Raw genomic sequence first — 27,823 nt, forward strand, 5'->3', positions numbered from 1 at the left:
GAATGATGGGTACGCCAATTTTCAATGTAAGAATGTGCGGCGGCATGTCTGGCAAATCAAGCGAATTCAAGAATTCAGTTGGATAGTTGACAACCACGTCGTTGTTGACGGTATTGACACCGATGTTTTTGGCTGCTAATATAGCACGCGTACTGAGCCACTGAGGGTTGTGCAATGTTTGGAAAAACTTTTTGCAAAAATTCGTCGATGCTTTCTGTGATCTTAGAGAAGTTTGCTGGCATGGTGAGACATTGCGTAGATTAATTAATTTCCATTCGCCCATTCGCCCATTTCCAATATCCAATAATTGTTTCGCAAAATTTCCAGCCGATGCATTCCGCTGTAGTTGTACACGCATGTTAGTTATCAAAGACAATTTTGCTGATGTTGCATGTTGGTGCCTCAGTGTTTTGCAAATTCAACGGCAGTTTCAAAGCTGAATGCGCTGTTCGGCCACCATCCAAACGAGTTGCCGCAATTCCAGATGATGCAATAGCCAGTGCAATATTTTTTTTTTTTTGATCGTATAGTTGCCAAAATTAGTGAAAGGAGAAAAGTCTTGCCTGTACCACTGGGGGCATCTATGAAAAACAGTCCAACGTTTTGTTCTGTGATTGCACGCATAATTCTGTCAAACGCAATGCGTTGTTCTGGAATTAACTGCGGAAAATTTGTTCTAACGAATGTCCCCAGTTCGTCAGAATCATAGTGTGTTTCTCGTTGCATATCACGATCGAAAAGGTTGTTTGCAGGTCGGTTTGAAGCAGGCATTCCCAGTTGCACCAGTGCCTTGTTAGCGATTGTGAAACATATCGCACCCTAAATACAAAAGGGTCACAACTCAAAATTTTCCACACTCGAGCTTGACTTGTTTACAGTGGCACAGAAAACAAACTATGTGACATATCACGCTAAAATTTGCCATGTAAGCTTATAACAGTCCTACCAAAAAACCAAAAATTTATTTTTGCCATATGTCATCCGCGGACCGTTTTATTGATAACGACTCGTTCATATTTGAGCAGAAGGTACATTTTGAGTTGGGACCCTTTTGTATTTGCGATATGTCTTCAATCAAAGTCATGAACATGTCATATACGTTTCCTCTGTGGAAAAATACAGGGTCATACTAATTTTTATGACAATCGGTTGAACGGGGCAGAAGTTGCTACTATGCAGCGCCACCTGGTGGCGAGTGGCATCAATGAGCATACTCCACAAACCTTCTCCGTGGAAAAATACATACCATATACATATACCTATACCAATTTTTATAAAAATCGGTCCAGTAGTTTTTGAGTTCATCGATGACATACAGACAAACATTTTATATATAAAGAAGAATCAACATATGAATATATATGTATATGTATTTATTTAAAAAAATGTGATAAAAATTAAAATTTAAAATATAAAATTTAAGTACTACAATAAATACTAAATACTAATAAATACTAAACTTGAAGTAAATATGCTAATAAAGTTCTCGTGAAACCATAAGCCCTTCAAGGTTATAAAGACTGATCAGATTGGAGTTATTTTTTCCACTAAGGGTTTTTTGACAGATCACGCATGACTACAGTCAAACTAAATACATAATTTTTTCATTATTCATTGATATTTTATCATAGAAAGGCTTACGCCTCAGCAACGTTTACAAATCGTACAGTTGTATTAGGAAAATCGACGGTTTGTGCAAAGTGTTCATCACGCGCTCAGGCCTCAGGCTTAAGTTCAGCGATGAGCCGCTTTTTAGCTTAACTGAAAATATCGTTCGTCCTAGCTTTAAGTTCCTATGGGCATGATATTGTAAACAACATTTAATAGCAAACATTCCGATTAAATTTACTCCTGCTAGTTCTACTTTGTATTGCGCTTAATTAATTGGTAATTTTATTGCTTTGATCACAGTAATGCAAGCTTTGACCTAACGAAAAAAATAACCAAGCGTTATTACCACGATTGCAATGTTCTCAAATTAATTTTAAGTACTCACCTAAACTTGTTCTACCTACTTTATAGACTGGTCTTGTAGCCACTAGAATTGAATTCAACGGCTGATGTTGTGAGGCAGTCAACCTTGAACGAAGAACGCGTTTCTGGTCGCTAATACATAAATTCTTGCAATGTTGTGAGCGGGGGCAAAAGTTGATGAAGTATTTATTTGTGTAGTGTCTTAGACGTGTGCATATACACATCTATTTACCCAGCACCCTGCGGCAGCATTCCGCACAGCAGGTGCAGTTGCCATTGAAAGTGAATGGAAACTTACCATGCGCTTGCGTAAGGCGAATTGATATGGTAAGCAAGATCAAATGTAAATAAGAGCTGCATGAATATTTAGAGTTAGCGAAGAACAGCATTTCATTGCAATGGCTTCTATGGCTGGCTTCACGGTAGCGCATTCTGTCAGCCCAAATTTTCCGTGCATTTTCTTGATTTTCGCGCTTATCTCACCAAGGACAACTTCAATTTCATGCTTGTTTAGTTGTAAAGTATAGAAAACAGTTGAAAAGCGGAAAATTATTATCCGTCAAGAAATATGAGTATAAAATGAGTATAAAAGATGAGTATATCGACTCCATGAAAATATTTTTTTTGTCAAGAAGTACTTACGTTTTACTCTGTTATCGTTTTTTGAAAATGAATCACTCCTACTTCAATTTGAGTAAAAACATAAAAATCAGTTAATAAGGCGCGATAACGCTTGCCAGTGACTTTATTCTTCATTTTTGTAAAATCAAAGATGGCTCAATGGCACCGTACTATACAATCACTCGTTGTCGTTGCTTTAGTCAACCGGTGTATTGGTAGTCGAATGAGATAGCTGAGCTGCGCGAAACATGCAACAAAACAAGAAGACGATCTCAAAGAGTGAGGGATGACCAATGCTCGAAGAGCTGTCGGCAGAATTTCGAGCACACCGACTGAAGTGAAGGAAAGGTATAGAAGCAAGCAAACATGAATGCTTTAAGAAATGGTCACCGACGTGGATGACAACCCAAGGGGAATTGCCCATAAAATATTCATGTCCGAAGTAAGAGATCTTTAGATCTCAGATCTAAAATATTATCGCGTGAGCAAAAATTAAGAATGTAGAAAGCACTGATGCGACCTGTGTTTACATATGGCTATGAACTATGGACGCTGAAAGCTAACGAGACAAAACAGCTAGTGTGCTTTGAAAGAAGAGATCTATGGTCCGCTTAGACTGGCAGATGGCACTTATCGCATTAGGCACAATGCCGAACTGGAAGACATAGTTAAGAAAGAAACTATAATACGATTTATAAGCTTTCACGACTTAGATGGCTGGAATGCCAAGGGAGCGATCAACGAGAAAGGTACTAGACCTTCGTCCAATTAGAGAAAGAAAAAGGGGACGCCCGAGGAAAAGATGGCTAGAAGATGTGGACGCTGATCTTTGGAAAATGCGTGTGAAATGGTGGAGGGATGTGGCTGTAAATCGAGATCGATGGCAAGAAGCTGTGAAGGAAGCAGGAAGGAATAAGAAGAAGACGAAGAAGAAGAAGAAAGAGATCCCGATCAGCTCAACCAACTTGCCCAGCATTGCTTGAAAAGCTGTTCATCTCACTTTTTCCTCCACAGGACGAGGGAGGAGGAAAGTAGCAGAGTTTGTACGCAACTGAAGAAAAATGCGGTTCGTTGCCAAAAATATTAAGCACTTTGGCGCGATTTAATGACAATAAAGTACCTGGGCCGGATGGCATACCGAATGTTGTATTTAAAGCTGCAGTGTACTCAAATCTGGGCGATTTTTTTTAATCTGTATAGCTTGTGCGGGACCGAAGGTACGTTCCCGAAGAGGTAGAAAAAGTAGCGTTTTGTATTATTGCTGAAACAGTGAAAGCAGCCTGGTCAGCCTTCATCATACAGATCTCTCTATATGCTCGATACCGTTGGGAAGGTATACGAAGGAATATTAAGTGAAAGATTATAGGAGTTTCTGGAAGGACCAGCAGGTCTGTAAGACAAGCTGTTCGGTTTTCGCAGGGCCAGATCTACTGTTGATGCAATAAAGATGGTATGGCAGAGCAAAATGTGCAGTAGTAAAGCTAGATATAAAAAATGCATTTAATTGGGCCAATTAGGCAAATATTTTGAATGCACTCAGCAGTTTCTCGGTAACAAATTACCTTACTAGAATCATTCGCAGCTAGATAGTACTGCAATATGATACAAAGGGGAGGCCAAAGAGCTACTGCGTGTCAGGTCTGTGCAAAGATCTGTTCTTGGACCAGCACTATAGATCGTTATGCTCGATGACATTCTTAAAACGTAGATGCCCGCTGACACAACCGTAGTGGGATATGCCGACGATATCGCACTCGTAGGGATTGATAAATATATCAATAGACTGCAAAATACATGCAATGATACCATAAAAAGGATACAGAGGTGGTTGAATAGCGCCAGCTTGGAACTAGCTGCGCAAAAAGCAGAACTGGTGCTGATCAGTAGAAGCAAACAGAAAAAAAGCTGTCAATATCAGTTGGTGGTCACAATATAGAACCCCAGGAGTCTATAAAATATCTTGGCGTGTGCATTGATTTCAGACTAATATTCCGGGAACATCTTACAGCTGTTAGTGTGAAGGTGACAAAGGTTAATAACGCGCTTTTGGGTAGGCGCTGGTAGAAAAATTCTTTCCATAGTGATAGACTCTGTAATGCTGTACGCCTATCCAGTCTTGTCTGGAAGAAAAAAGTGTCAAAGCTAGCAAAATGCCAATAAACATCAGCAAAATGCAGCAAATGAATAGAAGGAGTTGTACTGCTCACAGGTTCCCTAGTCGACAGATGAACTCAAATAAGCAGAGCATTCACCCACAATAGCTGAATGGCAATCAAAATGTGACTAGTCCCCAAAAGGCAGTCCTTATGACCTAGAATGCTGGGGCGAAGGTGAGACATGTGGCCTTTTATTGCAGCGGTTTCGATAAAGAACGCGAAGACCTAGCAAATAAAATTGGTGTGCTCGTAACTCCCAATAATCTAGTCCCACAAATGCTTGAGTCGGATGAAAAGTGGAGGACGGTGCAAGCTTTTTGCCACACATCGTGGAGCTTCGCAACAGTGATTGGGGGCGAAGGAATGATGCTAGACGAACGCACAGCAAGAAAAACTGCCGTATTGATAAAATGCAGTAGGAAACAAATGTAACTGACGATTGAGCTTATTACTCACGACGGCCTCCAGACGTTATCATCAAATCAGTATCCCTGTAGGATGAAGCGTCGGCCTTGAAGAGTTTTTAGTGGCGTTAAAGTCCCACACTGATTAAGACTTTTCATTGCTTGTACACCTCTTTAAAAAAAGGAGGAAAAATGGTGACTTGTGGATTTTCTGACGCCCGCATAGCTCCATTTTCTGTCACATAGCCACTGAAGCTCCAAAATAAGCTTTATTTTAAAGAGATGGATTTTGGGTAAAAATATCCATTTTCAACCAAGCGTTCTTGAGTCCATTGGGCAAACTTTGTTGAGGCGCCTTATTTTGTAAATCTCTAAGCATCAATTAAGTTTTCGACGGCTATTTTATTGGGTTGGCAACTAAGTAATTGCGGATTTCACTCATAGATGGCTTCAGTTGAATTTTTAGGTTTGCAAATGTAAAACACATTTTGTTATTTAATAGTTGGCAAATCATCTGTCAATCAGTAAAAACAGTTTTTTGACCGGTTGCGTAGTTTTCGTTTGGTGTTCGTTGAGAAATGGAAAATCAAAAGGAACATTTTCGTCATATTTTGATTTTTTATTTCCGCAAAGGGAAAACCGCATCGCAAGCTCATAAAAAGTTATGTGCTGTTAATGGTGACGAAGCCTTAAAAGAACGGCAGTGTCAAAATTGGTTTGCCAAATTCCGTTCTGGTGATTTTTCACTCACAGATGAAAAACGCTCTGGTCGTCCAGTTGATCCAGTTGGTCCACATGGGTTCCTCACGAACTGAAAGAAACGCATTTAACGCAACGCATTAACAGCTACGATTTGCTAAAGAAACCTAATGAAAATCAAACCGACTGATAACTGGCGATGGATAATGGGTTGTTTACAACAATATCAAGCGGAAAAGATCGTGGAGCAGGCCAGGTGAACCAACTCAAATATCATCAAAAGGTGAAGAAGGTTTTGTTATCCGTTTGGTGGGATTACAAAGGAATTGTCTACTTTGAACTCTTACCACCCAACCGAACGATCAATTCTGATGTCTACATTGAACAACTAACGAAATTAAACAATGCAGTTGAAGAAAAGCGGCCCGAATTGACAAATCGAAAAAGTATTGTATTCCATCATGACAATACAAGTCCACACACATCTTTGGCCACTTGGCAAAAATGATTGGAGCTTGGTTGGGATGTTTTGCCACATCCACCATATAGTCCTGACCTTGCACCATCTGATTACTTTTTGTTTTGATCTTTACAAAACTCCTTGAATGGTAAAAATTTCAATAATGATGATGATATCAAATCGTACCTGATTCAGTTGTTTGCTAATAAAAACCAGAAGTTTTATGAGCGTGGGATTATGATGCTGCCTGAAAGATGGCAAAAGGTCATTGATCAAAATGGACGATACATTACAGAATAAAGTTATTTAGTTCCATGAAAAAATTGTCCTTGATTTTATAAAAAAATTCCGCAATTACTTAGTTGCCAACCCAAAAGCTGCCAAAGTAAAAAAAGTTGTTGGTTCAGATTCCAAACATTAGGGGGACCATTTTGCACATTTATACATACATACATGTATGAACACATACTCACGCTTAAGTTTAATAGTACATTGGGATTTTTATGATAATTATAATCCAAACGTATGTTGCAAGTAACTATTAGGCAATTAAATTCAATAATCTCCAATTTTATTGTTTTTATTGCTTTCTTAGGGCATTCAATGCAATCCGAATGGTCATCGCGATTCAACCGGAAATAGTTTAAATGTGCAAGCGCAACCGCAAAAGGTCTTTCACAATGCGCGTTGCGCGCGCCACCACAAACCACATCACAACCACAGCCACAACACCAGCAATAATGGCAATAGCAACAGCAACAGCAATGGCAACATCAACAGCAACAGCAATAACAACAACATTAGTAGTAACGGGCTGGCGAATGGTGCGACGGCAAATGGCCTTACCGATTTGTGCCACCATCAATTGGGCACTCCACCCGCGCATGGGCATGGACACAATCACACACACACCAATGGCGTTGGACATCGACGTAAATCGGAATCAGTCCTATCCACAGACTCGGATATACGTTTCACACGCCGTAAGCTGGGCGATAGTCAAAAGTGCGGCTGTGCAGTGATAGCAGGTTTTCTAGTCGCCCTCCTAGTGGCCAGCGCATTCGTTTATGTGGGATGTAAGTGGGAAAAGCCAAAGTGCAAATATTCCGACTGCTTCTATATTTTTATATCAATACGCATTTGCATTATTTAGATACATACTTCCGCCCTGAACCATTGCCGGATCGGACGTTTCGCGGCAAGTTTTTAGTGATGAATGACAAGTGGTCCATGGAATTGGCGGATCAGAATTCCTTGCGATTTAATCACAAAGCACGAGATTTCCGAGAACGCCTAAATTTGATAGTAAAGCGCTCTGATTTACGTGAAGCTTACGAGGGCAGCGAGATACTGGCATTGGATGGGTAAGTTTGTTCTATTATTTTGTACCTCTCCGTATCGCCTCAAAGTTCGAATATTTTTTTTTCAATCACAGTACGGAGGACTTTAATGAGATTGTCGTCCATTTTAATCTTATCTTCGACCCATATGCTGGTCTCGTATCGACCGCCGACCTGTTAGCGCTCTTCGCAGAAGAGATAAACTCACCGCACCGCAAATACTTTGCCAATATGACCGTTGACCCGCAAAGTTTAACCATCAAAGAAGTTACAGGCCTAATTGAGGAACCCATTATGTCCTCTTCACCACTTGGCGGCGAAGATGAGACCACCGAGATCATTACTACCACACCTAAGCCGCCGCGTCGTTGTGAACCGCTAAAATTGAACTACTGCCGCTCGATCGGTTATAACATTACAACCTATCCGAATCTATTGGGTCATCATTCGTTTGAAGAAGTGCAAGCCGATGTGATCGCTTTTCGTGAATTAGTCGATGCGGAGTGTTTTCGTGAAGCTTTCGACTTCGTTTGCCGCCTATTGCAGCCACCTTGTGACACGCATGGCTCTTTCGAGCCCACGCCAGGTGTTATGTGTCGCGAATATTGCCAGCTCTTCATGAAGGGCTGCGGTAGTCGGCTGCCTGCGCGCTTCAAGCAATTTTTCGATTGCGAAACATTCCCAGAATCGACGGGCTTACAAAGTTGCCATCACAAGCCGCATTGCGCGCACGATTTGCAGAACAATGCACAAAGCCCACGACTCTGTGATGGTTTCGTGGATTGCCCAGATTTCTCAGATGAACGCACTTGTACTTTCTGCACGGGAAACGCGCTGTATTGTGGTAGAGGACGCGCTTGTGTGGCACGGAAAGCGCGTTGTGATGGAAAAGCAGACTGCCCGGATGGGTCTGATGAAAAGGACTGCCGTGAGTATTTACAATTATGAGCTCAATGAATTGAAAGTAATTTTATCGAAAATTTCTTCTTTTTAATAGTTGCTATAGCACCTTTGGCCGCAGATCTTTTGAAGCCCGAGCCGATGGTACCCTACTTGCCACGCTTCCATTCTGAAGGTTTTGCTGTATTCTCCGAAAAGGGAGTTGTAGGGAAATTATGCGCAGAGGGTCTGGAGGATGATAGCAAATTGATAGTGCGGCAAACTGTGGCAGAGTCCCTCTGCAAATCACTTGGCTATGAGTAAGTAAATAATCCATTAGCTTCCCGTTTAATGTGGATTTTCTATGAAAAAATTATGGACTTCTTTTTTAGATCTGTGGATATATTTGAAGTGCGCAATGATACCGAGCTTGTGGAAGATTACGTGCGCGTACTGGATCCACATGCACCGGAAATCTCCTTCATACGCACCCATTGCCAGAAGCGTCAGGTGCTTTATGTGGGCTGCGGTGAATTGCAGTGTGGTGTGCAGTCGGTATTATCGCCTAAACAATATTTATCGCTGCCAAAAATGTCCTCACCTGGTGACTGGCCGTGGTTGGTGGCGCTCTATCGCGAGGATATACATGTTTGTGATGGAACACTGGTGGGTTGTTGGAATGCATTTTTGATAAGACTTACTATAACACACACTTTGTTTTCAGATCTCGCGCGATTGGGTACTCACCACTGAGTCCTGTTTTCAGGGCCAACCACGCGCCACTTGGATGGCCATATTTGGCGCAGTGCGCCTCTCATCGAATGCACCGTGGACACAGCGTCGTCGAATTATTGGTTTAATAAAAAGTCCGGTGGAAGGCTCTACAGCAGCGCTGATACGCCTTGAGACACCAGTCAACTTCTCCGATCACGTACGACCCATATGCCTGCCTGATGAGCTTCACCGCAAACAGGAGCAACAAGCGAAACGTCGTGCTTTTGTCCCAAAAGCTGAGCGTCTAGAGGGCAAACAACAAATGCCGACAGTGCCGCCAACGATTAGCGCTGTCCAACGACGTCTAGCAGAATCACAAAAATTCTTCGTTTCGCCAGCGGTGGAACAGGATCAAGCTGATACTTCTAGAATAAACACCAGCGCGGAAAATAGAGAAGAAAACGCACGTTTTGATTTTGATCACTCTGAAGCGGCGGCGTCACAAATGCCACATGCCGAAGCGCTGACACAAACAATGGAACAAAAATTCAACGAGTATCCATTGCCAAAGAGTGCGCCACAAGTGCATTATTATGATGGTGCTGCGTCTTCAACTGGTCGGTATGCGCCTGTGCGTGTTGGGCCGGGTGGCATCGTTGCAGTTGCTGGGCGCACACCATTGGGTGGTGCAGCTAGTAAGATACCGCCTGCGCCGCCAAAAGTTGAGGAAATTTGGACAAATTGCAATACGTTGGGCTGGTCAAGGCAGCGAGATCATCTGCAGCGGGTGCAGTTGAAAATTGGTGATATGGCACCTTGTGAGAACATATCCATAGCGACCGTGAACAGTATGTGCACCGAGGCGACCTACCAGAAGCACGATTGCACGGTGAGCTGAATGAATTTTCTTTGATTTGGGAAAAAGTTTACATTTTATTACATTAACATTTTAAAAATAGACATCAATCGGATTATCTGTTTCCTTATTTTAATAGTTGCAATGATATTTACTGCATGCAGCATTTGGGTCAATTATAGCTTCAATTTTTCGCTAAAAAGCTGCTGGGATTCCTTTTTTTGCAGCAAACGTCATTACCTATAATTTTTCTGTATCTCCAGACTTACCAGCAGTTCTCCAATTTTACAATTGTGCTAGGCTATGGGATGATCCGGAGATTGCAGATGCACTTAAGAGTTCCAATATTTTTATTTTTCAATGACCATTTTCGTACAGTTTGGCTGTGTTCGTAAATGCAACATGACTTGCAGCATAAGCATCAGTGGCAACACTGCAAGTTTGACATTTGATACTTCTTATACAATTTTTGACAATTTGCAAATACGTTTGTTTGCATTTTTGAACGCGTATAATACTAAAATGGAAATTTTGCTGAATCTAACACTAGACGAAATTTGTGAGCAAAGAAAAGATAGATTTTCTTTAAATTTAAGAAAAAGAAGGCTATTGAAGTCAAAGAGAAAAATGTTTAGTACAAATGTTTGTCTTTAAAAAGAAAAATACCTAAAAACAAATCGTTTATTAAAACAATAAATTCGTTTCCCGAGGACCTTTTCTATTCCCATTTTCGGATGAATTGGGCCACTTTTAAAGTAAGGTTTTATAAGTTTTATGAAAATTAATAATTTATAGTTTCACTTTAACAATTTGCTGTTGGCGGAGTCATTGAGTGCCTTGTACCATAAACTTCAACGAAGTCCTCAAAATACCTCCAGGATGTAGCTTCTCTACCGGAAGAATTATTTCTTTTCTTAATGCGCTTGTACGTTACCAAGAGATTTAAGCATTTTCTCTGCGCTGTGGTGCTGTCCAGTCTTATATTGGGATTTACATTTGTAACTTCGGTCACAACTTTCTTCCACAATACATTTTTTTCCTTCTACCCGATTTAAACTCGTCCTCCATATTCAACCGTACTCTCAGCAATAACTGTGTCTCCGCATTACTGAGATTTTCACTAAAAATTTAAAAATAATAATTTATACAATTATTATTAACATAATTTAACTAAATTTCAATACAAAAATTAAAATAAAACAGTTTTGCTTACTTTTCATCAGACATCGTAGTTAAATGCAGTAAACAATTTTTTGATAGAAATTATGAGTGACAACTGATAGAATTGTTGTCTTTTTGAACGCTTGATTATTGCAGTGCTGCAATATTGCCATTTCTGAACGTTCTGATTGTTATGCAATTGTAGTTTGCGCGTCATGTTGCATTTACGAACACACCCTTTGTGATGCGCCTCAAAGTTATATGCTCCAAATATTGGCATAAGACATTGCCATAGTAAAAAGGATTAATGTTTCACCCTTCCCATATCTTTGCTCATAAATAAGATGCCATATCATAATTTGTAGAATCTACACTGAAATTAGAGTTTGGTTTCAAAACTGATAATTTTCTGATACCAAAAGCTTGTCGTATCCCTAAGAGCTTAATCAATTTCTTTCAATGACGTTAAACCAAATAACCCCTTAGTTTTGCTTAGCAGTCCATCGTAAGTAAGTATTGACAAAATCATGGCTCTGTTTCGTTTGCATCGCCGTCGCAGTGGAAGAAGCGGGGAACCGCGAACCGCTGTGCTGCTCTCAGTGAATTTGACAGAATCAGTTGATTGGCTGACGTAATTATATATTGTATATTTATATTCAACTTGTTGTTGTATTGTTTTTCATTTATTTTGTTATTCACGAGCAAATTCCCCCAACAATGCCATTCTCTTTCTTGTTTACTCATATTTATTGCGGCATCACAGCCAGAAGCGCATTCACGGTTGTCGTAACTCTCAGCTATCGTTCTTGCATCTCGCTCAATGTCAATCAAGGTGCATTCATTGAACGGGTAGTAAAGTAAAAAGAACAAGAGTAATTCATTTTGTTTTTGCATTTGACCGCAAAAATGTAAACATCTATAAACAAAGATTGACGGTTTAGCGTAATTTAAAAAAAAAATTGACCTTTTTCAGAGGTAACAGATAGAAAAAAATTAAACTAGTTATTTTACTACTACTACCTGTGGAATGTGGCCTGGTGGCAGGCGCTTTGTTTATTAAAATTTTAGTTTCGCTTCTATTTTCACACGGAAACGGGTATGACATTTGTTGAGTCTACATTTCATCAACATCATCTGGTTCACTTTTCTTTTGATCAAATTGAGTTCCAGTTGCTTTGTTTAGTGCTTGATGAGTAAAACACAAGCAGTTTTTGATTTTAAATATATATATTTTTCCATATACATACATACTTAATGTATAACTTAATAAACGCTATAAAAAATGTATATATCCGTATGTACATAAATATTTTATCACTTCGCTTAATTGAGTAAAGGTATGATTATATCAGTCAATATTTTACAGATTAGAGTATTTTAATAAAATTAAAGGAATGAGTAATTCAAAGTTGTATACATTCAACGGCAGACCATCTGATCTCCTTTGTTGCTGGAATAAATTAGAACATTTCTTCATAAACAAAATCCCCGAGGTTCATTTTTAGTCGTATTTTTGCCTCTGTCTTGTTGCTTTATTTTTGCAGTCATCTCTGCACACCCATCTCTACACTCGCATAATGCGCCTTACCTGTGCCAACGGTTTTCTTGTGCGCTTTTTCAATTCACCAATTTGCAAATGCTTTTTCACACGTTTCATGAACTCGCTTCGTGGTGAGTGCTTCACATTGCTAGACTTCTGTTTCTTACTACTATTATTTTCCGCTTTTATCTTAGTAGTTGGATATTCGTATATAAAACAATTCATGCGAAACACCGGTGTAAACTTATATTTGTCTGCTTCACACTCGGTATTATCTTTTTTCTCCTTTTCCATATTAATATCACTACTTTCTATTACTGTTTTTATTTCTTGTTGCTGTTGTTGTTGTATTGATTGCAAAATGCTCACTGCGCGATTGTAATCATACCGTATGTAAAAAATGATGCTGGGATTGGGGAAAAGTGTTAGAAAGTAATCAAAGAGTAGCCTGTCAAAAATTCTGCCATTTTCGGTGGAGATCAGCAGCGCACGTTCATGTGAGGCGGGAATATTGAAGCTTTGAATAACTGAAGCGAGAAAAAACCATTTGAATTAATAATTAAATACATATGTATATACATATGTATGTATGCATATACTTACTCAATTTAATGATCTGGTCGTAACAATTGGTCGGCTCATAGTGGATGATAGACAAGCGTTTACGATAGCAAACTTTTAAAACACCTCCTTCAACCATTTTTCTTGAAATATTTAAAAAAACAGTTAATTTCATTTATTTTCACTTGCAATTTCTCTTGATTGTTCCATAAATACAGCTGCACTGCGCGTGCGTTCACTTTAACGGCTCGATTTGTTTTGTCAGGCAATAAGTCGGTTTCTTTGTATGTTTGTACGCTAGGTGAGTAGGGATGATCTCAATGTACTCGTATTTACGGTAGCTTAACGCTATGCTCTTGTAAGAAAAATAACGAACTCGCTGCTCTCTCGCTGTTGTATCTATTTACCCGTCATATATGTATGTATGTATGTATGCAATAATGCAGATGTAGCGCCGTGCGAACAATGTACAAATACCCAAAAGCCACCCTCAGAAATTGCAATAACGGAACTTGAATGAAGAAAAGTAATCTCAAGCGCTCCCCTCTTTTTGGTACGTGCGATTTGACTGGCGCTTGTTTTGGATGTGAAAAGATAGCAGCGGAAAAAAATCAATTGATACTTTTGAATGCAATAAATTGAAACTGGTCGGACACTCTAAAAAATACAAGATATATTTTGAGTTAAAATAAATTATGTAAAGTGAAATTTAATGAAAATAAAATAAATTGAAATTAAATAATGACATGGAGGAGGACTTATGCAATAAAAAAAAAATAATAATAAACAGCATAACATAAAGCAAAAACAAAACGCACCATATTTAAATTTAAATTAGCCCTCCGTTGGACATCGTTTTTAAACCGTCGGTTGGGTACCCTGATCTGATCTTTTTTGTCCTATTCGAGGATCCTTTTTAAAAGGTTATATCCATAAATGGATGGGAAATTAACTTTAGGAAGCTACTTGGAAGCTCAGGTCGTTAGCTGTAGTAGAATTTGTTAAATTCACGTCCAAAGTCAAAAAAATCTGGCCATATCCGGGTGCCCAACGGGTTAAATACAGTGAGTATCGTAAATTGCAATGCTTTCAAAGTTCGCTTAATTTTTTTTTTTAATATTTATGTACGTATAATTTATAATCTATCAAAAATGATAATACATTAAAGCCCCAAACTTAAAAAAAACTTCAATTATAGAATAAGTAAGATACTGTTGAGGAGCTGCTGTTTACAGTTAAACACAACAGAAATACATATAATATTATTAAAAATTAGAGAAAAAAATAAAATCAGTACATATGTACACACATATTTTTATTTTATTCTCGTAATTTTTAATTTAATTTGATATTTATACAATATTATATGTATATATATGTAAATATTTCTTTTGTGTTAAACTGAAAACAGCAGCTCTGTACATACATACATATGTAGGTACAATAAAGTAAAGCAAATAAAATAAAATACAATAACAAAATCCTTTCTCTCAGCCGAATATTGCTTTAACGAACATTTTGTTAATATTATTCATGTAATGTGACTCGTAAATTTAGTTTTTTTCACTGCACTACAGTGTATACACACATGCATACATACAAGTACGTTTATACGTCACTAACAAAAGAGGAACCTTATTCAATTGCTCACTTGGCGAGTGCAAATTCAAAATTAAATTTTACTTGTACAATCCAAGCCAGCTGTCGAACCACTTTCAACACATTCTCTTTCACATTCAATATCTCTCTTACTCTCTTAGTTTGCCAGACATGCTGCTGCATGTTCATTCATGTTGGTTGCTTTTTTGTTTCTTATTTCTCTGGCGGCCGTTGGACCTGAAATGGATGTGTCATTATCACTGCATACCACATTCAACTATCGCTTAGTAAATACAACAAACACTGCATGCATCCACCTTCATTTGATTGCAGTGTTAAGGAGGGGTATTATAGACTATTCATTTAATGTTTTTATAAGGTTTTATTTAGCTCATTCATTAGATATGTGTACATACATTTGTATGTAAGTATGTAAATACATACATATGCATGTCTGTAAATAATTGAAGTGAATTTAAAATGAGGACCTATTATGTTAAAATATAATATTGGGTATACAAAAACGAAGCCGTTCTAGTTCTATACCTACTTAAAAGCCTTTTTATAAGCAACGGTTATATCGAAATGTCTAGAATGACATTTCTCTAGTCTGCCTATGTATCTGTCTATTAGTTCTATGGGTAGCAAATTTTCAAGGAAGCCCGGTACACATACATACATACATATATACATATTGTTTCTGGACGGTTGGTATTGAAAATGAGAAAAAGGAGGCAATACCCTCGCCCATCTTCCTTGTAATGCTAATTTTCAAAAATACAAAAACTGCGATATTTAACTAACTAATCAAGAAAATTAGCCAAAATAACATACAAAATATACAAGTCTACTGTGACTGTGAAAAAAGTAAACAAATACTTCATTTTATTAATCTTTTTTTGGCATAAATCGCCATTTATGAAAAGTTTTTGTTTTACAGTGGTCGCACGATTTATTCGTACACTCACAGCTTATAAACAGATAACGCGATGGATACAAACGAACAAAATTTTGATATATTCGTAAAGAATAACATATTTATTCAGTATTTAAGGAACAAAAACTTTCAATTTCATTTCTGTAATTAGATAACTTAAGGCTATAACGAAATAAGGCATAATTTTATGCAAAAATATTATTCGTACATAGCCATATAAAGACTATTTTATTAAAAAAATTATAGAAAAAACGAGTATTAAGTACTTTGTTGGACCACCTTTAGCTTTAATAACTGCTTCCAAGCGTCGTTGCATACTTTTACCAATACCTTGGCTTCATTAGCTGCAATTTTCTCCCACTCAACACTTAAAGCTGTCTTTAATAAAGCCTTTGATGTTACTTTGTGCTTTCTGATTCTCCTTTCTATGAGCTCCTAGACATGATCAATTGGGTTCAGATTCGGTGATTGATGTGAATATTTAAGCTGCTTACAGTGGTAAATAAGCCATTCTTACACGAGATAAAATGAGTATTTTGGGTCATTGTCTTGTTTAGTCCAAGTTTAATGGCTATCAGAGAACTGCACCGGCTCAGTGTAAAACATTCATACGCTTCGCTTGAACAAAAAAACAGGCCTTTGCGTTCAAACGATCGAACTTGTTCAAATAAGTTATTGTCATTGTTTATTTCGGCTCAATCAAATCATGTGCTGCGTTTTAGCTCTCCGATGTTATCACCAATCGTCTTCATAGCAGCCGTTTCGGGTATTTGCTCGTTCGGCTGTACATTCATTTTTTTGAGCAAGAATAAAAGGGCTATAGAGCCAAATGAGCCGGTTTGAACACGTATAATCCCGCATGAGTTTTTGCTTGTAACTAACGATAGCAAAGTAAAAGCAAAATTTTAAAACAAAAACACTATATTTTCATATTTGTTTTTTTTTTTAAACTTATAATAAAACACGAAAGAAAATAATGTGAATAAGGAAACATTGCTGAAACCAACTAATCCTTTCAAATACGAAACGCAATTTACAGCGTGCATTGTACGCCAACGCTCGTTTGCTCGAACATGTGCTATTTACAATAATGACAATTACTTCTTTGAACAAGTTTGATCGTTTGAACGCAAAGGCTGATGCTAATTTCATTCAATGCTGTTTTTTGTTCAATGATTAGATTTGAGCCGAAGACATTAGATCATACGTGTTGACTGAGCTGAACTAAGCGTTCGCCTGCATGAGCTGACTGCACTTGACCAAATATTTTGGTTCAATTGACTGAATGTGAGCAAGAAATTTAGCGTATGAACAACTCAAGAAAACAGTGAGCCATGCAGTTCTCTGATGGCTATCATGTAAATTATTCTTCAAAATGTTTAAATACAGATGTTTGTTCATTTTATTATCAATAAAAACCATTTTTACTACTCCAGATGCAACTATGCACCCCTAAACCATTGCATTTCCTCCTCAATGATTAACGGTAGGAATACGATTTTTTCATTTTGTTCTGTATTTTCTTTTCGTCAAGCTTTTAGAGGACCATCTGATCCGGATTTCGACTCACCACTGAATATGATGTTTCCCAAAAAGAATTTGGCTCATTTATATTAGTATATATATAACATTTGGCGAACTCCAATCTCTTCTTTCTGTTAATATCTGAAATGTACGGCTTGCGGCGTGCCACTCTGATGTGATAACCAGCCTTATGCAGACAATTACGGACTGTTTATAGGATTTCTCTTTTATGCAAAGGCTCTAGAATATTTCGGCATACCATAGTATCGTGGAGGTTATTTTGGGATTTTGCGGACTGATGATACTATGTTGCGTTCCGAACGTGAAGCTAATATTTTTCGCCTTCCGGCTTGGTGGTGGTTAGCTTCCAATTTACCAGTATTAACGTAATGAGCAATAACACCTTGCACCGTATAATGCGATTTGACAATTTTTTGTCGATTTCGCGCAGAGACTTGTTTTCCATGTACAATTTAATAACAATTTTACACATTTCTAATGGTAAATCCGAACTTCGTCCCATTTTGCCACTTTCAATCGAGATATTACGCCCAACTGAAACTGAATCAGCGAGAAAAACTAAAAAAAAACCTATATTACTTCGTTTACAGCAACGATTTTTACTGATACTTTTGTAGCAACAATATCATGAACTGAAAGCATTTTTGCTACGTCTGCCTGCTTTCCTTGGAAACCCTCAGTATGAGTTGAAATAACGGGAGTTTTGTTTGCGGCAATTCATCAGGAAAGTAACATTCTTACTTTGACCTACAAAAAAAAAAACATATTGTCACAGCAAATATTTTGCACAAAGCTAAAGTTTTTTGTGTCTACGCAGGGTGTACGAATAACTTATGTGACCTATGTATATACGGGCTCCATTAACGCTTACTAACGGTAAATATAAAAAAAAATTTAAAAGAGTGAAACTTGATGAAAAATACATCCTCATCAATTTCTACAAGATTTTGTACATTTGTGGAACAACAACAAGACGCACACCACAAATAGGAGGAGGAGCTCGGCCAAGCACTCAATGAAGGGTGTAAGCGCCAATTATATGTACCATACAAATATTCTTTGAAAGTGGTTATATTCAGGGTTTTGCATTTGAAAAATATGGGGTATATTCAGAAACGCATTATAAATGCGCAGTAATTGCAGCGCTGGCAACACTGCCAATGTGACAAGTGATGCAATTGTTAGATTTGTTAACGATTTGCAAAAAGATTTGTTGCATTTATGAACGCGTTTTACACTAAAATGGAAGTATTATTGAGTTTAGTTGTTGACGATATATCTGAAGTAAAAAGTGATAGTTTTTTGCTAAATTTAAGAAAAAAAAGACGTGTAAAGCTAAAAAGAAGATCACATATAGTAAGATGTTCATTAAAACGAAAAATTCCCAAAAATAAACCTTTTTTTCCTAGTCGCTAATGCTTTTTAATTTATTGTGATTGTAATTCATTACTTTTCCAATTTTCAAAAAAACAAAAAAAAAAAAAAATTTTTTTTCAAACAATTAGAAAATTTTCGCTGCGCGATTTGCCCGTCTATTTTCAAATCTTTATTCACTTTTTTTATTTCTTCCGCCACCTTATTCCACAAAACACTCTTTTTCCTCCTCCCTGAAGCAAATTCACTTTCCATCCTCAGTCGGACTCTGAGAAGCAACTTTACTTCCGATGTACTTAGATAATCGCTAAAATCAAGAAAAATGTAATAAAATATTGTTTAAATAACGTATGTTTAATATATCTTTGCATTAAAAGCTAAAAAAATTAGTTTTATACTCACTTTTCATCAGACATCATATTAGCGTAATCAGCGGCAGTATTAAAATTTTTCCTGCAAATAATGCGTGCCGTTTGATACAAAAATGGCGTTTTGGAACGCGGTGCATTTGCAGTACTGCCATATTTGCATTTCTGAACTCATTGCCAACACTGCAAAAGTACGTTGCGCATTATAATGCGTTTCTGAATATACCCATGGATATATGCTATTACACTAGCTTTGTATTTTTTACCCATAAATTGATTACAATTTATAGTGTAATAATTTTTTTAATGCGATTAGTAAAATTTTAGTTTCGAATTCGAAGTAAAAATCTTATACATATTTACAAAATATTAACTACGGGAGCTCAACTGAAACAAACAAATTTCTTTTTATGAAATATTTATTTAGTACTTCAAGAATAAAAAAAATACATAACAAAATAAAAAGGTTTTATTTCAACATTAACCATTCAGCCAAAATTATTTATATGTATGTATCTCATACTATCATATTAATATATTTTAACTTTTTTTCATTATGATCAAGATTTTGAAAATAGTCATAATGCATTGGGGTGATGATATATGACAATAACTCAATCAAATATGTTAATTTTAATTCATACATATATTAATATAATGTGATTGGTCCGGAATGATGGTATGTATAAACATGATAGTACTATATTTCCAAAGTTCTGTGATCTTCTCTGTGAGGGCAATCAATTCATTGATTGATGGGCCACACTATTCTCACACATGCACACCTCCTCCAAGGTACGCTGCCAGCCGATTGCCCCTTTTGTGACGAAACCGCAACCTTAGACCCCATTCTACAATCTTGTAAAAATCTACAGTGCAACAACAATTCTTTGGATCCTCTCACGCACTTGATTTTCTTAAAGAGCCATCTGCAAGTAATATACTGACTGTCTACAAATTTCTAAAAGCCAACGAATTGTTAAGACGGACCTAAAATTTTAGCTTACATTTACTTCTGCTTATTTTATTTAGTTATAAGCATTTAAATAATTACTTCACGTTAGACCTTATTTAAAGTATGTATGTACATTTACATTTTTTGTTATCAGACAGCCGATGATCCATGCTGCTAGTGCTGCTGCCTTCTTATATTTGTATAACTTGTTATTATACAAATTTAATAATAATAATAATAATCATTGATTTAAGATTCTTATTCCCACTAAATGAGATTTTAAGAATATTATATAAATTATTAAGAATAAGAATTTAAAAAAATATTACATACTTGGTAAACCTAGCTATCGCAAACGGATTGATCTCCAAATTCCCTCTTCCCTGTTAACTGCTCTGGTCGCTCTCACAGCAGTCCACTCACACTTGCATACCAATTGCAAGCGATACGTAGGATGTTCGCTGTTAACTGCATTCGCTCTCACAGCAGCCGATTCACAATTGCATTGTAACTGGAAGGGATGCTGTTGAGCCATATGCGTATGATACACGCTACTAAACATCAGACAGCATGCCGGTCATGTATGTAGGCGGCCAGCAGTTATTTCTGCTTAACATATGTATGTATGTATATGGTTTGCTTTTTAAATCCCCTAACCAACATACTTTCAACCAGTTTACTTCTTCACTATTGCTATTTTTTCGCCTTCTTAGAATTGCATATTCTAAGGGTTATGTAGAAACAAAATCAGTTTGCCTCATTTCATGCAAAAGTAAATTTTTATATTTTTGCATTGTTTTATGGCAGAATAACATTCTTTAGGGACATATGTATGTATGTACATACATACATATAATAAATCTGTTTTTCTTATAGCACTCCCGATAGTTCCAAAATCAGTGTAATTTGGCAGATAAGAGCACCCAGAATTTTAATAATTACTGTATATAATATGAAATGCGCACTCATTACCAACTTAACACTAAATAATTTTAAACGTAATAATACGTCTTAGCTCCTTCAAGATATGTGAACAAACGCGAAACATTACTATCTATACTAATATTATAAAGAGGAAAACTTTGTTTGTTTGTTTGTTTGTTTGTTTGTTTGTTTGTAACGAATAGGCTCAAAAACTACAGGACCGATTTTAAAAATTCTTTCACCATTCGAAAGCTACATCATCCACGAGTAACACGGATTACATTTTATTTTGGAAAAAAATAGGGTTCCGTAAGATATTTGGATTTTTCGGACACAAACTGAAAAAAATCATATATATAAAATAAAGTCAACTTTTTGTGTGTGTTCGCTAACCGGCCGCGTCTGCACCGAATTAAACCAAACTTACCCACATTGTTAAGAAGGTATTGAAGATGGTTTCCGTATAGTTTGGATACCTATTGGTGGATAGGGCTCGAGATATAGGTCAAAACGTGGACCCGGGTAACCTTCGGATGTGTATGTACAATATGGGTATCAAATTGAAGCTGTTGGTGAATGCTTTAGTACAGAGTATTTTTCATGCCGCTCCGTGACTAGGGTCTCGAGATAGAGACCAAAACGTGGACCCTAGAATGTGTTTGTACAATATGGATATCAAATTGAAGCTGTTGGCGAATGCTTTAGTACAGAGTATTTTTCATACCGGTCCGTGACTGGGGTCTCGAGATATAGGTCAAAACGTGGACCCGGGTAACCTTTGGTTGTGTATGTACAATATGGGTATCAAATGAAAGCTGTTGATAAGTTCTTTAATACGGGGTAATTTTCATACCTATTGAAGACTAGGGTCTCAAAATATATGCCAAAACGTGGACCCGCCGTGTCTTTGAACCGAATTAAACCAAACTTACACACATTGTTAAGTAGGTAATGAAGATGATTTCCGTATAGTTTGAATACCTATTGGTAGATAGGGTCTCGAGATATAGGTCAAAACGTGGGCCCGGGTAACCTTCGGACGGGTATGTACAATATGGGTATCAAATGGAAGCTGTTGGTGAATGCTTTAGTACAGAGTATTTTTCATGCCGCTCCGTGACTAGGGTCTCGAGATAGAGACCAAAACGTGGACCCTAGAATATGTTTGTACAATATGGATATCAAATTGAAGCTGTTGGCGAATGCTTTAGTACGGAGTATTTTTCATACCGGTCCGTGACTGGGGTCTCGAGGTATAGGTCAAAACGTGGACCCGGGTAACCTTTGGTTGTGTATGTACAATATGGGTATCAAATGAAAGCTGTTGATAAGTTCTTTAATACGGGGTAATTTTCATACCTATTGATGACTAGGGTCTCAAAATATATGCCAAAACGTGGACCCGCCGTGTCTTTGAACCGAATTAAACCAAACTTACACACATTGTTAAGTAGGTAATGAAGATGATTTCCGTATAGTTTGAATACCTATTGGTAGATAGGGTCTCGAGATATAGGTCAAAACGTGGACCCGGGTAACCTTCGGACGTGTATGTACAATATGGGTATCAAATGGAAGCTGTTGGTGAATGCTTTAGTACAGAGTATTTTTCATGCCGCTCCGTGACTAGGGTCTCGAGATAGAGACCAAAACGTGGACCCTAGAATGTTTTTATACAATATGGATATCAAATTGAAGCTGTTGGCGAATGCTTTAGTACAGAGTATTTTTCATACCGGTCCGTGACTGGGGTCTCGAGATATAGGTCAAAACGTGGACCCGGGTAACCTTTGGTTGTGTATGTACAATATGGGTATCAAATGAAAGCTGTTGATAAGTTCTTTAATACGGGGTAATTTTCATACCTATTGATGACTAGGGTCTGGAAATATATGCCAAAACGTGGACCCGCCGTGTCTTTGCACCGAATTAAACCAAACTTACACACATTGTTAAGTAAGTATTGAAAATGGGTTTCGTAAAGTTTGGTTGGAGCACTGGCAACGGGTACAGCGTTCTTTTGAACCAGCCATAATGTCGCTTACTTTTTTAACGCTTGGGGCGGAACTGAACTGTCAAATTGACAGTGTGAGTTTCTGATTTGGATGCCATAAGGAAAAAACGTAAGTGCAACATGTAAAAATTGTTTGTGAATTTTTTTGGAGTGGATTTTGGAACAGTGAATAATTTCTTACGAAATTTGAGAATTTAATGTGAAATCCGAATGAAATTATGTGTTCGTGAAAAAAAAAAATTTTTCGTTTTTTTTTTTTGAAAAATATAAATGGATAATGGTTAAAAAAGCTCCAATGCTTAATAAAACATATAAATTGAAACGAAAAATTCATGGATGATCAGGAAAAAAGACGATTGTTTATTCATATGCGTTGATTTGAAATTTAAAAACAATCTTCTTTTTTCCTGATTTTCAATTTATATTTTATATTTACTCAAAAACAAATAGAAAAACAAAAAATATTGTTTATGCCAAAGCGCTTGAATAAAGAATAAAGAAATAAATAATACGAAAATCATATATTTTCTGTTTTAAACCATATCTATTCTATTTTAGTGTGCCCAGCGAAGGGGGCCGGGTTTGCTAGTATTTCATACAGCGTCTTTACATTCTATAATAAATGGGGAAAAACGAAATTCTGGGAAATTTCAAAAATGTTTATTTTCTTTGCAATAATGCCAACATGCAAAAATGCACTAACGAAGTTATGTAGTACAATTTTGAACTAATGGAAACAGCAAGTTTCCTTGGCCTACTGTTAGATGAGCTAGACGAAGACGATTGCACTACACTGACAACAACAACTGCTACAACAACAACAACAACTCTCCCGAAAAAAAATGGACCTGGACGGTGTTGTCCATTTTGGCTCTTCTATTTGTCTGAAACACAACAATTATTAATCACTATAACTATAGCTATGTCCCGTACTAGAATAAAAAAATGGCACGGTTCATAAAATTTTACACCTTAAAATTTGGTTTCGATATAGCACGGTACGAATTAACCGTGTTATACGAGGGACGCCTGTACTTCCCTAAGCCTATTGAACATAGAGTTTACCAATGTGGTAGTCTCAGTGATAGCAATCTTCTCCCACTCCTCCCACATAACAGCTTTCCAGACCTCTTTGCCTGTAATTTGGTACTTCTTTATATCATATTTCCCTCCAGAAGCGTCCCTAAGTGTTCAATAGGGTTTAAAGCTGACGATTGTGGAGGTGCTGAGAAAAACCTTAGTATAAGTACATATATGAGTTACCATCTCTTAAGCTCGGCATCCTAACGCCTTGCTTTAAATTTTGTTTTAAAATATCTAAATAACCAAACTTGTCCATTGTTTAATCAATAGTGCTGCAATTTTCCCATGCCACCTGCTGCCATACACCTTACATCATCACTTCACCACCAACGTGTTTCACTGTTGGTAATAATACAGAAGATTCGATCTCGTACCTCAGGTGCTATTGTCCTGTTCTATCCAGTACTGTGCAAATCAGGGATATTCTGAAACTTTTTAAAATTTCACACTGGTTTAGAACAAGTCCCCGGCACGGCAATGATCTATGAGCCTGAGTGTGTCCAATAGCTGGGTAACCGCGGCAACCTAACCTAACCTATGCTAGGGGAAGGCTCAGATTTCTTTGAAAGCGATTATTAGCAATATGGTTGAAGAATATTGCTCCGCAGTTTTATATTTTTCATGCCCAAAACATTGCAAAAATTTCAAGTTTTAAGTATTCATTTTGTACATACAAATTTTTTATTTTATATGCAAATGTGAACATTTTTTAATTACCCAGGGACTCAAGATTGATGGGTACCTCAAGAATTGACGTTAAATAATCTTTTGCCGCGAATTGGCGCCTGTAATTCCTCATTGAAACGTAACGAAGTTTAGGTGTTTTTTGAAGCGGTGAGTCGGCCTAAACGATCGCCGAGCAGGTCCGAGCTTACTGCGTGTTTGCTGGGACTGGGAAACAGGGGAAGCTAGACAAGAGAGTAACTGATATTAGAAAAAAATTTTAGCATTTTTATGTTTTTGGTGCTATTTAAATGTGTTTTTTATTTAATTTATGAAAAACTTATAGTTGATACGTGTAATCATCAATAAAAGAGCTCGTGTGTCGCTGTGCATATTCTTCGGTCCTCCCTCGAAATTCTGAGCTCGGGCTGGTGTAATTCTTATATGTAGGTCCAAAGCGTTACTAAACCGTATACGCGTTATTGGAGGTGCTGCTAGGATAAACGCCGATGAAACAGTTCATGCGAAATACAGGTGTCGTTGGGTAGGTCGAATTGCAGTCCATGTCATCACGATCACGTTGAGGTTTCTGACAATTGGTCTTTGCAGTGCTTTTGTTATTGTATCGTAGATGGATTCTCATCCTGAGATTCGGAAATATTAGGAAAAAATTTGTTAAACGACGTCTACTAAACACTTTCCCAGCGTCGTTGGTGAAGACTAGCAATGACTTGTGATTGCGTGGTATCTTGAAATGGCGCATAACTAAGAGAAAAGAAAATAACCGACATTAGAAAACAAATTATTCGTTAGTTATAAAAATATATGTATGCAGGTTGCTTTAGTTCTTGTATACTTACTTTTCGTGAGAATTTTATTATACGTGCTGCCCAATGTGTAGGTGATGATGTGACATTTGCCGAGATACACAACTTTCAAATATCTGAGCTGTGGCATTTTAACAAGTTTTTGTATGGCTGTATAAAAACTTGTTTTTCGAAAATTTATTTGATATATTTAATTCGAAATGTTTTTCAAAAAATATGGAAATTATATCCGCTCAACCGTCTGTTCTATTCAAGTATTTGCGTAGTAATGCTGCCTCACTAAAAAGTATGTGCCTTTTATATGCTGAGGCAGAGTGTGAAAAGGATGCATATGAAGGTGCATTAACAAGGTGTAGCGGTAGAGTTCTTTAAATTGTCAAACTTTATTACCATTTGACTTTGTTGTTGTCTAGCGAATTCAAGCAATAACAAAATACACGCCATTGTTGTTTCTGCTCTGCTGCTGCTACTTTGTAGATGATCCGTGCGCGCTTATTACTTACAGCTAATTTTGTTATTGTAGCTGCTATCGCTTTCTTTGTTATGCTGCATTTCAAGGATATTTTACCACAAATAGTAAACAAGTATTTAAGTGTCATTGTTTTTATCCCAGAACATGTTCACTATTTTGATAATTCTTAAGTGCTGATAACGCCTACATAACGCCTACGCATATGTGTTAACTTTCCCCAAACAACTTGTTTTTTTGCCTGAAAAACGATAAATTGTTTTGTCTTAATGTAATACTATTTGAGTTATTAATTTTCACTATGAATCTGGAAATATAAAAGGTCTGTTGATAAAGCAAGTAACGAAGTATCTAAAAAACTTTTAAAATAGGGGAAAGTGAGAGAGCAAAATAAGATCTCATTTTGAGGGGAAGTTGCAAGTTTACAGCTAATTAAATTGTTGGCAGGAAAAATCATAAAAATTAAAAATTTTTTCACTTGAGCTACCCCGTATTAAAGCAAATAAAATGTACGAGCTTTGGAATCACATAATTTCACTTCATCTGACAGCGATGATGAAATGGAGCAAATTATTGTGGACAAAATAAAAAATTTACTTTTTGTGATTCAAGTGTATTACTATTTACAAAATAAAAAGATTCCATTTATTTTCAGATTATAAATATATTAAAACGCATACAAATTTTAAACCAATCTCATAAACAATTCAAATATACGCATTTTTTTCGTACTTTTCTTTCTTCACTTACAGCAAGAGGAATTTTCTGGTGCGCCAGTGCAATGTCTCATTCCGGGCACAAATCAATGGGCTCTACTGGGCGTGTCATCGTGGCGCATAGCTTGTGGACCGAGTGGCGTAGAGCGGCCAAGAATGTATGACAAAATCACCTCGAATGCGGCATGGATACGGGAAATTTTAAGTGCCGCGTAAAAATGCTCAATTTCGGAGGTACCTGCAGCAGTAGCAGTAGCAGCAGAGAGTGTTATTAATGTTAATGTTAACATTCTCTGGCAGCAGTACACTTAAGCGACAAGAACAAGAATCAATTGAAATGTAGTTCAAGATAACATGAAGCTAAATAATTACATTTAATACTTACTCGACAAAAAGTACTTATTCGTAAACGTTTTTTATTTCGAATGTTAATCAATTTTTTAATTTCACATTTTGTATGTTTGTATACTCAAATACTTAAGTACAGTATAATTAGTTGTGTAAAAATTAAGTTTGCGTGTATGTATGTGTGTGTGGCAAGAAATTTTGCAAATACTTTCCAATATTAAAAATTTTACAAGAATATTCTCAAATCAAAACTTTATGGGAATGTAAATATCTAAATGCATTTGTGTGTGTGAGTGCTTGTGGAATGTAATGCATTTAAATTAATATTAAATTGGTGTTTTTTTTGTTTTTACATTCGTTTTAAACTAATAAGTATCATATTTTTAACTCATTAATTTAAACAAAAAACAAAAAACATTTTACATTACTTTTTAACTGTTAGTTTACATAGGTGTTAAGTGCCGACATCCGTATGTCTTAATTATTTTCATGTTAATTATCCACTCTTGTAAATTTCCTAAATATTAAAATCATGTATTTATGTACCACAGAAAATTATACAAATGTACTTATTCTTTTTGTAAAATGTGTAGCATATCATTGTAATTTTTTTTTAATAAAAGTTGTTTTGTTATA

The 27,823-nt window shown here is 36.8% G+C and overlaps 2 protein-coding genes across 2 annotated transcripts in view; one reads left to right on the forward strand and one right to left on the reverse strand.

Annotated features, from left to right (window-relative positions):
• The window catches only part of LOC128857340 (uncharacterized), a 116,111-nt gene extending 88,288 nt beyond the window's left edge, over positions 1 to 27,823 (forward strand). Inside the window, exons 3-9 of the mRNA XM_054093053.1 lie at positions 6,910 to 7,390; positions 7,468 to 7,678; positions 7,750 to 8,582; positions 8,652 to 8,853; positions 8,926 to 9,199; positions 9,258 to 10,136; positions 26,876 to 27,823. Of these exons, the coding sequence (XP_053949028.1) occupies positions 6,910 to 7,390; positions 7,468 to 7,678; positions 7,750 to 8,582; positions 8,652 to 8,853; positions 8,926 to 9,199; positions 9,258 to 10,136; positions 26,876 to 27,055 (3,060 nt within the window). The 3' untranslated portion in view covers positions 27,056 to 27,823. The remainder of the gene's footprint in view (positions 1 to 6,909; positions 7,391 to 7,467; positions 7,679 to 7,749; positions 8,583 to 8,651; positions 8,854 to 8,925; positions 9,200 to 9,257; positions 10,137 to 26,875) is intronic.
• LOC128857341 (uncharacterized) lies at positions 12,514 to 13,855 on the reverse strand. The gene is made up of 2 exons (XM_054093054.1): positions 13,408 to 13,855; positions 12,514 to 13,331 (listed from the first exon to the last, which is right to left on the reverse strand). The coding sequence occupies exons 1-2, from the start codon at positions 13,538 to 13,540 to the stop codon at positions 12,829 to 12,831; spliced, it is 636 nt and encodes a 211-aa protein (XP_053949029.1). The 5' UTR covers positions 13,541 to 13,855; the 3' UTR covers positions 12,514 to 12,828.

This window comes from Anastrepha ludens, chromosome 3 (assembly GCF_028408465.1).
Source record: "Anastrepha ludens isolate Willacy chromosome 3, idAnaLude1.1, whole genome shotgun sequence".
Classification (NCBI taxonomy): Eukaryota; Metazoa; Arthropoda; class Insecta; order Diptera; family Tephritidae; genus Anastrepha; species Anastrepha ludens.

What these genes read in the sequence shown, in the direction of transcription:
- LOC128857341 (XM_054093054.1), bottom strand. Translation starts at nt 13,540, where the DNA reads ATGAAATTAACTGTTTTTTTAAATATTTCAAGAAAAATGGTTGAAGGA. An exon ending in CGACCAGATCATTAAATTGA is followed by an intron (nt 13,332 to 13,407) that starts GTAAGTATATGC and finishes TTCTCGCTTCAG; the next exon opens with TTATTCAAAGCTTCAATATT.